The sequence below is a fragment of the Pseudophryne corroboree genome, chromosome 9, assembly GCF_028390025.1.
Source record: "Pseudophryne corroboree isolate aPseCor3 chromosome 9, aPseCor3.hap2, whole genome shotgun sequence".
Lineage (NCBI taxonomy): Eukaryota > Metazoa > Chordata > Amphibia > Anura > Myobatrachidae > Pseudophryne > Pseudophryne corroboree.
In genome coordinates this window covers 385,908,688-385,923,202 of record NC_086452.1, presented here as the reverse complement: position 1 = coordinate 385,923,202, position 14,515 = coordinate 385,908,688, and the positions used below count along the sequence as shown (strand labels likewise).

The 14,515-nt window shown below is 48.0% G+C and overlaps 1 protein-coding gene across 17 annotated transcripts in view; it reads right to left on the bottom strand.

The window, feature by feature from the left end:
- CACNA1D (calcium voltage-gated channel subunit alpha1 D) overlaps positions 1–14,515 on the bottom strand; it is a 923,074-nt gene that overhangs the window by 288,988 nt on the left and 619,571 nt on the right. For all 17 annotated transcript variants that reach the window (XM_063940823.1, XM_063940810.1, XM_063940825.1 and 14 more), the window contains 2 exons: positions 4,483–4,612; positions 1,395–1,524 (listed from right to left, as the gene is read on the bottom strand). In XM_063940823.1, coding sequence (XP_063796893.1) covers positions 1,395–1,524; positions 4,483–4,612 — 260 coding nt within the window. The remainder of the gene's footprint in view (positions 1–1,394; positions 1,525–4,482; positions 4,613–14,515) is intronic.

Below are 14,515 nucleotides of genomic sequence, written 5' to 3'. Positions count from 1 at the left end.
TTTTTGAGACCCAGAAGGGCCTTGTAACATAGTCAAAGCCATGGATTGACTCCCTGCTTATTCCCTGGACTCTGCTTTGTCCATCCTCTTATGTAATAAGGTCACATTTGCATTCAAAACATTCCACGTGTCCAACCAATCAGGTGTCGGCGTTGCCGACGGAGACACCACAATAATCTGCTCCATCTCCTCCTTAGATGAGCCTTCCGCTTCAGACATGTCGACACACTCGTACCGACACCCCCACACACACAGGGATATATTTATATGGAGACAGTTCCCCAATAAGGCCCTTTGGAGAGACAGAGAGAGAGTATGCCAGCACACACCCAGCGCCAACTGACACTGGAAACAAATTCCCAGATAATATAGCGCTTTTATATATAACTATCTGTATAATACACTCACTGCGCCTTACAAATGCCCCCTCCCCCCCTCTTTTCTGCCCTGTGTCACCGTGTTCAGCAGGGGAGAGTCCGGGGAGCCAACTTCTCTGCAGTACTCTGTGGAGAAAATGGCGCTGGTTAGTGCTGTGGAATCAAGCTCCGCCCCCTCCAGCGGCGGGCTTCGATCCCGCTCAATTTTGTAATACTGGCGGGGGATTTTTATATCTACTGCCTCCGCAACCGATATATATGTATTTGCCAGTCCTAGAGGTTTATATTACTGCCCAGGGCGCCCCCCCCTGCGCCCTGCACCCATCAGTGCCTGCAGTGTGTGTTGTGTGTGGGAGCAATGGCGCGCAGCGTTACCGCTGCGCGCTTACCTCAGGGAAGATCTGAAGTCTTCTGCCGCCTTTGAAGTCTTCTTTCTTCTTATACTCACCCGGCTTCTGTCTTCCGGCTCTGTGAGGAGGACGGCGGCGCAGCTCTGGGACGAACGGCGAGGGGAGACCTGCGTTCCGACTCCCTCTGGAGCTAATGGTGTCCAGTAGCCTAAGAAGCAGAGCCTATCAGTTAAGTAGGTCTGCTTCTCTCTCCTCAGTCCCACGATGCAGGGAGCCTGTTGCCAGCAGTGCTCCCTGAAAATAAAAAACCTAACAAAATTCTTTTTTCAGAGAAACTCAGGAGAGCTCCCTGTAATGCACCCAGTCTCCTCTGGGCACATGAACTAACTGAGGTCTGGAGGAGGGGCATAGAGGGAGGAGCCAGTGCACACCTATTCTAAAGTTCTTTATAGTGCCCATGTCTCCTGCGGAACCCGTCTATACCCCATGGTCCTTACGGAGTCCCCAGCATCCTCTAGGACGTTAGAGAAAGTATTTCTTAAGTTATAATGCACATATTTTCCTAATGAACACTGAAAGTAGGATACCAGAACACGCTGCTTATACAGATGTCTCCAGGTGTCTACATATATATTATATCACTTGTGTATTGTATAATAATACTCACTATATTGCGGAAGGAGTGACTGCGAATGGGATCTTCAGCCGCTAATGAGGCGCTGCTCAGCATGATAAACACCAGGATGAGGTTGGTGAAGATATGATGATTTATGAGTTTGTGACAGCCCACCCGAATCCTGCAGGAGAGACACACACAAGCTTATTACCAGCTGCAGAAATGACATGCCCTATCAATTCTCTGTTTCACATCAACAAACAGAGGTACCATTGTTTCCTGAAATCACTATATTAATTTTTGGGAAAACAAAATAACAGACTCAGAGTCTATGGGGGTAATTCAGAGTTGATCGCAGCAGCAAATTTGTTAGCAATTGGGCAAAACCATGTGCCTAATTCAGACCTGATCGTAGATGTGCTAAATTTGGCACATCTACGACCAGCTTCCCTGACATGCGGGGGGACGCCCAGACAGGACTAGTCCGACCCGCATGTCAGGCCCTACCCCGCCGCACAAGTAAAAAAGCATCGCACAGCGGTGATGCTTTTGTACTTGAAGAGTGGCTCCCTACCAGCGCAGCTTCTGTGCTCTGGCAGGGAGCTACTCGCCGCTGTCCAAGTCGCAGCGGCTGCGTGCCCCATGTGCACTGCAGGAAGGGGGGCAGATGTAACATGTGCAGAGAGAGTTAGATTTGGGTGGGGTGTGTTAAAACTAAAATCTAAATTGCAGTGTAAAAATAAAGCAGCCAGTATTTACCCTGCACAGAAACAATATAACCCTCCCAAATCTAACTCTCTCTGCACATGTTATATCTGCCCCACCTGCAGTGCACATGGGGGCTGATTCAGACCTGATAAGGTCTGAACTGACGGCTGTCGTAGCCCTGCGATCACCTCTGCCTGATTGACAGGAGGGGGCGGGTTGGCGGCGTTTGGCCGCCGTTTAGGGGATGTGATCCGGGCAATGCAGGCGTGCCCGGACTGTTGGGGGATCGAGCCGCGGCGGCTGCGTGACGTAACATGCAGCCGCTGCGACCAAGGCAGCGACGAGTAGCTCCCTGCCAGTGCGCAGGAGCTGCGCTGGCTGGGAGCTACTCCTGAAGTACAAAAGCATCGCCGCTGTGCGATGCTTTTGTACTTGTGCGACGGGGCAGGGACTGATATGCGGGGCGCGCTAGCCCTGTGCTGGGCGTCCCCTCCCCCCCGCATGTGAGTGCGACTGATCGTAGATGTGCTAAATTTAGCACATCTGTTAGCACATCTGCGGTCAGGTCTGAATTAGCCCCATGGTTTTGCCCAACTGCTAACAAATTTGCTGCTGCGATCAGCTCTGAATTACCCCTTATAATATATCATGTTCACTTTAAGAACACTTCTTAAGCAACTTTGTATAAAGCAATCTGATATTCCCGATACTGTATAAAGCAAGATCATATTCCTTGCTTTTATATAGCAATCTGATATTCCGGACATTGTATAAAACAATCTTATATTCCCAGTTTTGTATATAGCAATCTGATATTCCCAGCTTTGTATATAGCAATCTGATATACCAGACATTGTATATAGCAATCTGATATTAACAGCTTTGTATAAAGCAATCTGATATTCCCGATATTGTATAACGCAAGATGATATTCCCTGCTTTTTAAATAGCAATCTGATAGTCCGGACATTGCATAAAACAATCTGATATTCCTGATTTTGTAAAACACAATCTGATAACCCCTCCGATATTGTATAAAGCAATCTGATATCCCCAACATTGTATAACGCAATCTGATATTCTCGACTTTTTTTGACGCAACCTGATAGTCTCAACTTTGTATAATGCAATTTGATATTCCTGACATTGTATAACGCAATCTGATATTGCAATTTTGGTAAACGCAATCTTATACTTCTGACTTTTAAGCGGTATCTTATTAGCAGCGCTACTTTACCACTGCTAACGGATCGCCGGGGGCTATCCTATTAGCCCCCATGCCGGCATCCTTTTCCCCTGATGCCGACACTTATCGGGCCTTATCCTCCGGGTGCCTCAGGCACCTGTAACATAATCCGCGATAAGGATCCGCCGACTCTGCGATAACACATGGGATTATAACACATGGGGGTGGCCACACCGCTAAGCATGGGCCCTTACTAATGCAGTCTCTCGGTAGGCTCTTTATGCCCCAGTCCTACACTGCCTTTCTTAAATATTAGGATTTCTATAACAATATACTGTACACATAGATTGGGAAGAGTGCAGATAAGCAAATATATTGCCGAGACAACACCTTGAACTGAAGGGAAGTGATTCACTGAAAACATGGCATGCAAAGGCAGCCATAGGGGTGTATTCAATAGCTGTCGGAAGCTGCCGTCTTGTCGGAAAGACGGCAGCTTCCGACAGATTAAGGTCGGAAAAGGTTCCGACCTATTCATTAGCGGGCTGCTTTTTCAGACAAGTCGGGAATTCCCGACTTGTCAGAAAGCTGTCGGAATGCACGCGGATCGACAGGTTTTAGCCCCGTTTCTGACAATGTCAATCTGACTTAAAAAAGTCGGATTGACATTGCCGCCGCCACCTCCTCCATCCACCGCGCCATGCAGAAGATCTCTCTTCATCCCGGGACCCTGGTGCCTGCGGCGGGGTGCCACCTCGGGGCCCTCCCGCTACCCGCTGCTGTCACCTGCGTGACACGAGCTGCTGCTCCGCCCTCGCCCGAGTCACCTGGGATAGGGGGCACTGGTCCCCATATCCCAGGATGAAGGGCAGCTGCTCCAGATACGGGGAGGAAGAGCCGGTCTGGGCTGAGCATGGCGCCGTGGTCAGCAGCAGCACGGAAGATGAGGACGCCTGGCCGGCGGGGAGGGGAGCAGCAGCAGCACAGAAGATGAGGACGCACTGGGATCAGGGTGAGCAGCAGCGACCAAATCCGACAGTCGGATTTGGCAGTTTATTGAATAGTGGATCCGACAATGCTTTTCGGAAAGGATCCAGCATTTATTGAATATACCCCATAGTGAGAATGTAGACTATTAACTTACTAGTACCAAAGTTGTCACTAATATAACCGTAACATAAGTAGTAAAAGACACAGCTGCACATTTAATATAAATACCAATACGAACAGGAAGCTGATATTTACGGGTTGGTGTTGCTGAAAATAAAAAAGGCGCTCCCTTCTGGAATTGGGGTGATCTTCTCCTTGTTTAGCTCGGACATCCGCCGTGGGCGAGGGCCAGCTGGTACTTCTGGTTCTTCTTCATCCTCCTCATCTACAATGAAAAAGGTCACTGTCATTCAAAGCCTATACATAAACAAAATACCAGTCTCATGGCTATCAATATTGGCATATGTAAAAGCCATTACACTCACGATTAGGAACTTGCTTAATTGTAAAAAAATACACAGTTAAACTGCATCTAAATAAATGACTATGTAGCCTCCCAGGCCTGAAGAGCTTACAATCTAAGCAAATAGATGGAGGCCAGTAATGTAAGGAAATGAAGCCTTGGCAGTGAGTACCGTACATTAATACTGTAGGAAATATGTATAACTGCCTCGCAGCAGGACATGACAGACAGAGCATTCTGCTAGTATAGAGGTAGATATTATATCAGAGTTGACACTGTTTGGTTATCCAGACGCGAGCAGTGGTGCTGATTATGGGGGTCATTCCGAGTTGATCGTAGCCCTGCAAAATTTTGCAGGCTACGATCATGACAATAGACATGCTGGGGGGACACCCAGCACAGGGCTATCCCGCCCCGCGGGTCAGTGCCGCCCCCCCCCCCACAGAAGTGCAAAAGCATCGCACAGAGGCGATGCTTTTGCACTTTAGGAGTAGCTCCCGGCCAGCGCAGCTTTAGCGTGCTGGCCGGGAGCTACTCGTCGCTCCCCAGCCCGCAGCGGCTGCGTGTGATGTCACGCAGCCGCTGCAGCCCGCCCCCGCACGGTCTGGCCACGCCTGCGTTGGCCGGACCGCACCCCCATAATGGCGGCCAAACGCCGCTGTGCTGCCCTTTCCCGCCCAGCGACCGCCTCTGCCTGTCAATCAGGCAGAGGTGATTGCAGGGAAACAACGGCCTTTGGCCATCCGGCATGCGTCGGCGCACTGTGGCAACGGCGCATGCGCAATTCCCACCCGACCGCTGCAATAAACTGCAGCGAGCGATCGGGTCGGAATGACCCCCTATATGTAGGCAATGTGCAATTCCCTCAAAAGATATGCTTGAGAAAATAAGAATTTACTTACCGATAATTCTATTTCTCATAGTCCGTAGTGGATGCTGGGGACTCCGTCAGGACCATGGGGAATAGCGGCTCCGCAGGAGACAGGGCACATCTAAAGAAAGCTTTTAGGATCACATGGTGTGTACTGGCTCCTCCCCCCATGACCCTCCTCCAAGCCTCAGTTAGGTACTGTGCCCGGACGAGCGTACACAATAAGGAAGGATCTTGAATCCCGGGTAAGACTCATACCAGCCACACCAATCACACCGTACAACCTGTGATCTGAACCCAGTTAACAGTATGATAACAAACGAAGTAGCCTCTGAAAAGATGGCTCACAACAATAATAATAACCCGATTTTTGTAACAATAACTATGTACAAGTATTGCAGACAATCCGCACTTGGGATGGGCGCCCAGCATCCACTACGGACTATGAGAAATAGAATTATCGGTAAGTAAATTCTTATTTTCTCTAACGTCCTAGTGGATGCTGGGGACTCCGTCAGGACCATGGGGATTATACCAAAGCTCCCAAACGGGCGGGAGAGTGCGGATGACTCTGCAGCACCGAATGAGAGAACTCCAGGTCCTCCTTAGCCAGAGTATCAAATTTGTAAAATTTTACAAACGTGTTCTCCCCTGACCACGTAGCTGCTCGGCAAAGTTGTAATGCCGAGACCCCTCGGGCAGCCGCCCAAGATGAGCCCACCTTCCTTGTGGAGTGGGCCTTTACATATTTAGGCTGTGGCAGGCCTGCCACAGAATGTGCAAGTTGGATTGTGCTACAGATCCAACGCGCAATCGTCTGCTTAGACGCAGGAGCACCCATCTTGTTGGGTGCATACAATATAAACAACGAGTCAGATTTTCTGACTCCAGCTGTCCTTGAAATATATATTTTTAATGCTCTGACAACGTCCAGTAACTTGGAGTCCTCCAAGTCGCTAGTAGCCGCAGGCACCACAATAGGCTGGTTCAAGTGAAAAGCCGAAACCACCTTAGGGAGAAAATGAGGACGTGTCCGCAGTTCTGCCCTGTCCGAATGGAAAATCAGATATGGGCTTTTGTACGATAAAGCCGCCAACTCTGAAACTCTCCTGGCTGAAGCCAGGGCCAGTAGCATGGTTACTTTCCATGTAAGATACTTCAAATCTACAGATTTGAGAGGCTCAAACCAATGAGATTTGAGAAAATCCAAAACTACGTTTAGATCCCACGGTGCCACTGGGGGCACAATCGGGGGCTGTATATGTAGTACACCCTTGACAAAAGTTTGTACTTCAGGCACTGAAGCCAATTCCTTCTGGAAGAAGATTGATAAGGCCGAAATTTGAACTTTAATAGACCCCAATTTGAGGCCCATAGACAATCCTGCCTGCAGGAAATGTAAGAATCGACCCAATTGAAATTCTTCCGTTGGGGCCTTCTTGGCTTCACACCACGCAACATATTTTCTCCAAATGCGGTGATAATGTTGTGCGGTCACTTCCTTCCTAGCCTTAATCAAGGTAGGAATAACTTCCTCTGGAATGCCCTTTTCTTTTAGAATCCGACGTTCAACCGCCATGCCGTCAAACGCAGTCGCGGTAAGTCTTGGAACATACAAGGTCCCTGCTGAAGCAGATCCCTTCTTAGAGGTAGAGGCCACGGATCCTCCGTGAGCATCTCTTGAAGTTCCGGATACCAAGTTCTTCTTGGCCAATCCGGAGCCACTAGTATTGTTCTTACTCCCCTTTTCCGAATAATTCTCAGTACCTTTGGTATGAGAGGCAGAGGAGGAAACACATATACTGACTGGTACACCCATGGTGTTACCAGAGCGTCCACAGCTATTGCCTGAGGGTCTCTTGACCTGGCGCAATATCTGTCCAGTTTTTTGTTGAGGCGAGACGCCATCATATCCACCTTTGGTTTTTCCCAACGGTTCACAATCATGTGGAAAACTTCCGGATGAAGTCCCCACTCTCCCGGGTGAAGGTCGTGTCTGCTGAGGAAGTCTGCTTCCCAGTTGTCCACTCCCGGGATGAACACTGCTGACAGTGCTATGACATGATTTTCCGCCCAGCGAAGAATCCTTGCAGCTTCTGTCATTGCTCTTCTGCTTCTCGTGCCGCCTTGTCTGTTTACGTGGGCGACTGCCGTGATGTTGTCCGACTGGATCAACACCGGCTGACCCTGAAGCAGCGGTTTTGCCAAGCTTAGAGCATTGTATATCGCTCTTAGCTCCAGTATATTTATGTGAAGAGACGTCTCCAGGTCTGACCATACACCCTGGAAGTTTCTTCCCTGTGTGACTGCTCCCCAGCCCCGTAGGCTGGCATCCGTAGTCACCAGGACCCAGTCCTGTATGCCGAACCTGCGGCCCTCTAACAGATGGGCACTCTGCAACCACCACAGGAGAGACAACCTTGTTCTTGGTGGCAGTGTTATCCGCTGATGCATGTGCAGATGCGATCCGGACCATTTGTCCAGCAGATCCCACTGAAATGTTCGTGCATGGAATCTGCCGAATGGAATTGCTTCGTAAGAAGCCACCATCTTTCCCAGGACTCTTGTGCATTGATGTACTGACACAGTTCCTGGTTTTAGGAGGTTCCTGACCAGTTCGGATAACTCCCTTGCTTTCTCCTCCGGGAGAAACACCTTTTTCTGAACCGTGTCCAGAATCATTCCCAGGAACAGCAGACGTGTTGTCGGGGTCAATTGAGATTTTGGAAGATTCAGAATCCACCCGTGTTGCTGAAGCACTACTTGGGTTAGTGCTACACCGACTTCCAGCTGTTCTCTGGACTTTGCCCTTATCAGGAGATCGTCCAAGTAAGGGATAATTAATACGCCTTTTCTTCGTAGAAGAACCATCATTTCGGTCATTACCTTGGTAAAGACCCGAGGGGCCGTGGACAAACCAAGCGGCAGCGTTTGAAACTGATAATGACAGTCTTGTATCACGAACCTGAGATACCCTTGGTGTGAGGGGTAAATTGGGACATGCAGATAAGCATCTTTTATGTCCAGGGACACCATGAAGTCCCCTTCTTCCAGATTCGCTATCACTGCTCTGAGTGACTCCATCTTGAACTTGAATTTCTGTATGTACAGGTTCAAGGATTTCAGATTTAGAATAGGTCTTACCGAACCGTCCGGCTTCGGTACCACAAATAGTGTGGAATAATACCCCTTTCCCTGTTGTAGGAGGGGTACCTTGACTATCACCTGCTGAGAATACAGCTTGTGAATGGCTTCCAATACCGTCGTCCTTTCTGAGGGAGACGTTGGTAAAGCAGACTTTAGGAACCGGCGAGGGGGAGACCTTTCGAACTCCAACATGTAACCCTGAGATACTATCTGCAGGATCCACGGGTCCACCTGTGAGCGAGCCCACTGATTGCTGAAAATCTTTAGTCGACCCCCCACCGCTCCTGAGTCCGCTTGTAAAGCCCCAGCGTCATGCTGATGGCTTTGTAGAACCCGGGGCGGGCTTCTGGTCCTGGGCAGGGGCTGCTTGCTGCCCTCTCTTACCCTTTCCTCTGCCTCGCGGCAGATAAGACTGTCCTTTTGCTCGCTTGTTTTTATAGGAGCGAAAGGACTGCGGCTGAAAAGACGGTGTCTTTTTCTGTTGGGAGGGGGTCTGAGGTAAAAAAGTGGATTTGCCGGCAGTTGCCGTGGCCACCAGATCCGATAGACCGACCCCAAATAATTCCTCTCCTTTATATGGCAACACTTCCATATGCCTTTTGGAATCCGCATCACCTGACCACTGTCGCGTCCATAAACTTCTTCTGGCAGATATGGACATCGCACTTACTCTTGATGCTAGAGTACAAATATCCCTCTGAGCATCTCGCATATAAAGAAACGCATCCTTTAATTGCTCTAGAGTCAATAAAATACTGTCCCTATCCAGGGTATCAATATTTTCAGTCAGGGAATCCAACCACACTACCCCAGCACTGCACATCCAGGCTGAGGCTATTGCCGGTCGCAGTATAACACCAGTATGAGTGTATATACTTTTCAGGTTAGTTTCCAGCCTCCTATCCGCTGGATCCTTGAGGGCGGCCATATCAGGAGACGGCAACGCCACTTGCTTTGATAAACGTGTGAGCGCCTTATCCACCCTAGGGGGTGTTTCCCAGCGCGTCCTAACCTCTGGTGGGAAAGGGTATAATGCCAATAACTTCTTAGAAATTAGCAGTTTTCTATCTGGGTTAACCCACGCTTCATCACACACGTCATTCAATTCCTCTGATTCTGGAAAAGCTACAGGTAGTTTTTTCACCCCCCACATAATACCCCTTTTTGAGGTACCAGCAGTATCAGAGATCTGCAAAGCCTCCTTCATTGCCGTGATCATATAACGTGTGGCCCTGTTGGAAAATACGTTTGTTTCTTCACCGTCGACACTAGATTCATCTGTGTCGGTACCCGTGTCGACTGACTGAGGTAAGGGACGTTTTACAGCCCCTGACGGTGTCTGAGACGCCTGAGCCGGTACTGACTGGTTTTCCGGCCGTCTCATTTCGTCTACTGACTTTTGTAATGTACAAACATTATCACGTAATTCCATAACTAAAGCCATCCATTCCGGTGTCGACTCCCTAGGGGGTGACATCACCATTACCGGCAATTGCTCTGCCTCCACACCAACATCGTCCTCATACATGTCGACACACACGTACCGACACACAGCAGCCACACAGGGAATGCTCTAATCGAAGACAGGACCCCCTTAGCCCTTTGGGGAGACAGAGGGAGAGTTTGCCAGCACACACCAAAAACGCTATAAATGTATATAAACAACCCTAAAAGGTGTTGTTTTTGTTATAAGCGCTTTTAATATATAAATATCGCCAATTTATGCCCCCCTTCTCTTTGTTACCCTGTTCCTGTAGTGCAGTGCAGGGGAGAGTCCTGGGAGCCTTCCTCACAGCGGAGCTGAGCAGGAAAATGGCGCTGAGTGCTGAGGAGAATAAGCTCCGCCCCTTTTCCGGCTGGCTTTTCTCCCGGGTTTTGAGAAATCTGGCCTGGGTTAAATACATACATATAGCCTTAATGGCTATATGTGATGTATTCTTTGCCACTAAAGGTATTTAATATTGCTGCCCAGGGCGCCCCCAGCAGCGCCCTGCACCCTCCGTGACTGGTCAGTGAGAAGTGTGTAGCAACAATGGCGCACAGCTGCCGTGCTGTGCGCTACCTTCATGAAGACTGAAGAGTCTTCTGCCGCCTGTTTCCGGACCTCCGATCTTCAGCATCTGTAAGGGGGGTCGGCGGCGCGGCTCCGGGACGAACCCCAGGATGACCTGTGTTCCGACTCCCTCTGAAGCTATGTCCAGTAGCCTAAGACTCCAATCCATCCTGCACGCAGGTGAGTTGAAAATCTCTCCCCTAAGTCCCTCGATGCAGTGAGCCTGTTGCCAGCAGGACTCACTGAGATTTAAAACCTAAAAAAACTTTTTCTAAGCAGCTCTTTAGGAGAGCCACCTAGATTGCACCCTGCTCGGACGGGCACAAAAACCTAACTGAGGCTTGGAGGAGGGTCATGGGGGGAGGAGCCAGTACACACCATGTGATCCTAAAAGCTTTCTTTAGATGTGCCCTGTCTCCTGCGGAGCCGCTATTCCCCATGGTCCTGACGGAGTCCCCAGCATCCACTAGGACGTTAGAGAAATAAATGTTGATAGGGGATGCAGTCAAAATGCCGGTGGTCGGGATCCCGGCATTCAGGAGATCGACCCCGGAATGCTGAAAGCCGGTATTTTGTCGATGGTCAGCATACCGAAACCATCCACCAAATTCCCACTCGGTTGGTGGATCCACGCCACCAACCGAGTGGGAATAGAACCTGTCGGTATACTGACTGCCGGCATCCCATCTGCCGGTATATCATACCGGACCCATTGATAGAATGCGCATCTGCTGCAGGATATAGTGTAGGTCTTGAGTAGTCTAAATTAATTAACATTTATGGGTGTGGACCCAGGTTGGTTCAGCTGTTGCAGCTCCAGGGGGTATATTTACTAAAATTCAATTTTGGAGTTTCAAGGGATTCGGTATTCGATTTAGATTGAAGATATTTACTAAAGACCAAATCAAATGTCAAATTGATTCTAAGGCCAAATTCAACTCACATCCTAATAGAAATCGAATTTCTGAAAAATATTGATGTTTTCCTATAGCCCTCATAGAATCCCCTCATTTACTAAAATTCTATTTGCAAATCGATTTGAAATTGAACGCAAAATTGAACCTCAAATCCCCAAATGTTTAGAATAATGTTAGACATCAGCCTAGGGCCCTTTTACTCCTGGCGCCCAGAGCCGACCCTAGGCATAGGCAAACTAGGCAAATGCCTAGGGCATTTGGTATGCTTAGGGGCACCAGCAGCTTCTGCTGATTAAAATGATATGCGGCATGCCTATATTCTGTGGAAATCACTGTAAAGTAGCATTTCGTATGCAGATACAGCCGCAGTCGCACACAGAATATAGGCATGCTGCATATAATTTTAATCAGCAAAAGCTGCTTGTGCATCCTAGCCACATAGTAATGCAAATAAGATGCATTTTCATAAACAAAAGGCGCCCCAACGTTAGCAGAGCTGCCAGCTGACTCATGCCAGGCACGTCCTGCAGAACTAGCGGCAGTGCTAGGGGGCACCAGTAAAAATCTTGCCTAGGGCATCATATTGGTTAGGGCCGGCTCTGCTGGGGCCCTTGGGCAAGAGCCCATCTGTCTCACCCCTGTCTGTCTACCCCTCCCCTTTAGAATGTAAGCTCTCACGAGCAGGGCCCTCTTCCCTCATGTGCTTACCCTTTTCTTACTTTAATAATCTTCAGCTGCACCAAATCCAGCAGTCTTCTGCCACCTGATACTTATTCCAGTGTCATCTGCTGATGTAGCTATGTTTATATACCCTGTACTTGTCCTATATTGTCGTCAACTGTAAGTTGCTGTTTTCCTGTTTGATTATTTGTTTATGTACTCTGTAATTGGGCGCTGCGGAACCCTTGTGGCGCCATATAAATAAAGGATAATAATAATAATAATAATAATAATTGAGCCCATACGAAAAGACGGGCCTGCCTACACTATATTATATGGGATGCAGTCAATTTACCTCCAATCAAAATCCCGACGGACAAAATCCCGACAGCAATTGACCGACGGTCAAAATCCCCACAAGGTCAAAATCCCGACATGGACAAAATACCGACATTTAAAATACCAACCAGGTCAAAATACCGACATGTAAAATGCCGACAGGTCAAAATGCCGACATGCGTTTTTCATTGAAACCGACTTGTTCATACTTTACCATCCCAGTGGACCTGGATGGGGAATATAATAGTGTGCCGAGCGCAGCGAGGCATCATGCCCGAAGCATGGCGAGCGCAGTGAGCCATGCGAGGGGATGCGGTATACTTATATGTTGTCCATGTCGACATACACACAAAAACCAATGAAAAAGACATGTCGGTATTTTGACCTGTCGGCATTTTACATGTCGGTATTTTGACCATGTCGGATTTTTAAATGTCGGTATTTTGTCCATGTCGGGATTTTGACCTTGTGGGGATTTTGACCGTCGGTCAATTACTGTCGGGATTTCGATTGGAGGTATTTCATACCAATCCCTATTATACAGCAGAAGCGCATTCTGCTAGTGATTGTGATAACGAATGCTTAATATGAGGGTAGAGTGGAGGATCCTGGGGAGAGGTGATCTGAATTTATTTGGAAAGTAAAGCAAATATTATCAAATATGAGAAAAAGGGAGAGGGGGAATACATCATCATATTAATTTGTGCCAACTTTTTGTATAAAATATCGAGTGTAGACATCCATAAAGCAGACTGAAGTCGGGCACCTTACCCTAAGGGTGGTAATTCCTGGGAATGTTAGTGACATCGCTGTTCTCTTCCTTTAACATTTAGCATGAGGGAGAACTTGCGCATGTATTGCTCATATGAGGCTAGTAAGCAGGTTATCGACTGGATGTAGACATTATTACTGCGCTGCCCACAAATAGCGCTATGAAGCCTAGCTCTTTGTTGGGCTCTCTGAATTATTACTGCAGAAACATAGAAACATGGAATTTGACGGCAGATAAGAACCACTTGGCCCATCTAGTCTGCCCCTTTTTTTTTTTATCCTTTAGGTAATCTCAACCCTTTTCGAACCTTAATTCTTTGTAAGGATATTCATATGCCTATCCCAAGCATGTTTAAATTGCTCTACAGTCTTAGCCTCTACCCCCTCTGATCGGACGCTATTCCACTTATCCACTACCCTTTCTGTGAAGTAATTTTTCTTTAAATTTCCCCTGAACTTCCCCCCCTCCAGTCTCAGTGTATGTCCTCGAGTTCTAATACTTCTCTTCCTTTGAGGAATGTTTCCCTCCTGAACTTTAAGACCCTTGATATATTTGAAAGTTTCTATCATGTGCCCCCTTTCCCTTCCCTCCTCCAAACTATACATGTTAAGATCTTTCAGCCTTTCCGGGTAAGTTTTGTGATGTAGGCCATGCACCATTTTAGTTGCCCTTCTTTGTACACTCTCTAATGTATTTATATCTTTCTGGAGATATGGTCTCCAGAACTGGACACAGTATTCCAGATGGGGACGCACCAATGACCTATACAGTGGCATTATCACTTCTCTTTTCCTGCTACTGATTCCTCTCCCTATGCAACCAAGCATCTGACTTGCCTTCCTCATTGCTTTGTTGCATTGCTTTCCTGCCTTCAAGTCACTTGAAATAGTGACTCCTAAATCCCTTTCCTCCTCAGTAGTTTCCATTATAGTACCCTTGATACTATATTTAGCCATTGGGTTTTTGAAACCCAAGTGCATGATTTTGCATTTTTTAGCATTAAACTGTAGTTGCCACGTTCTTGACCATTTCTCAAGCCTACCTAGGTCATCAATCATTTGTTTTA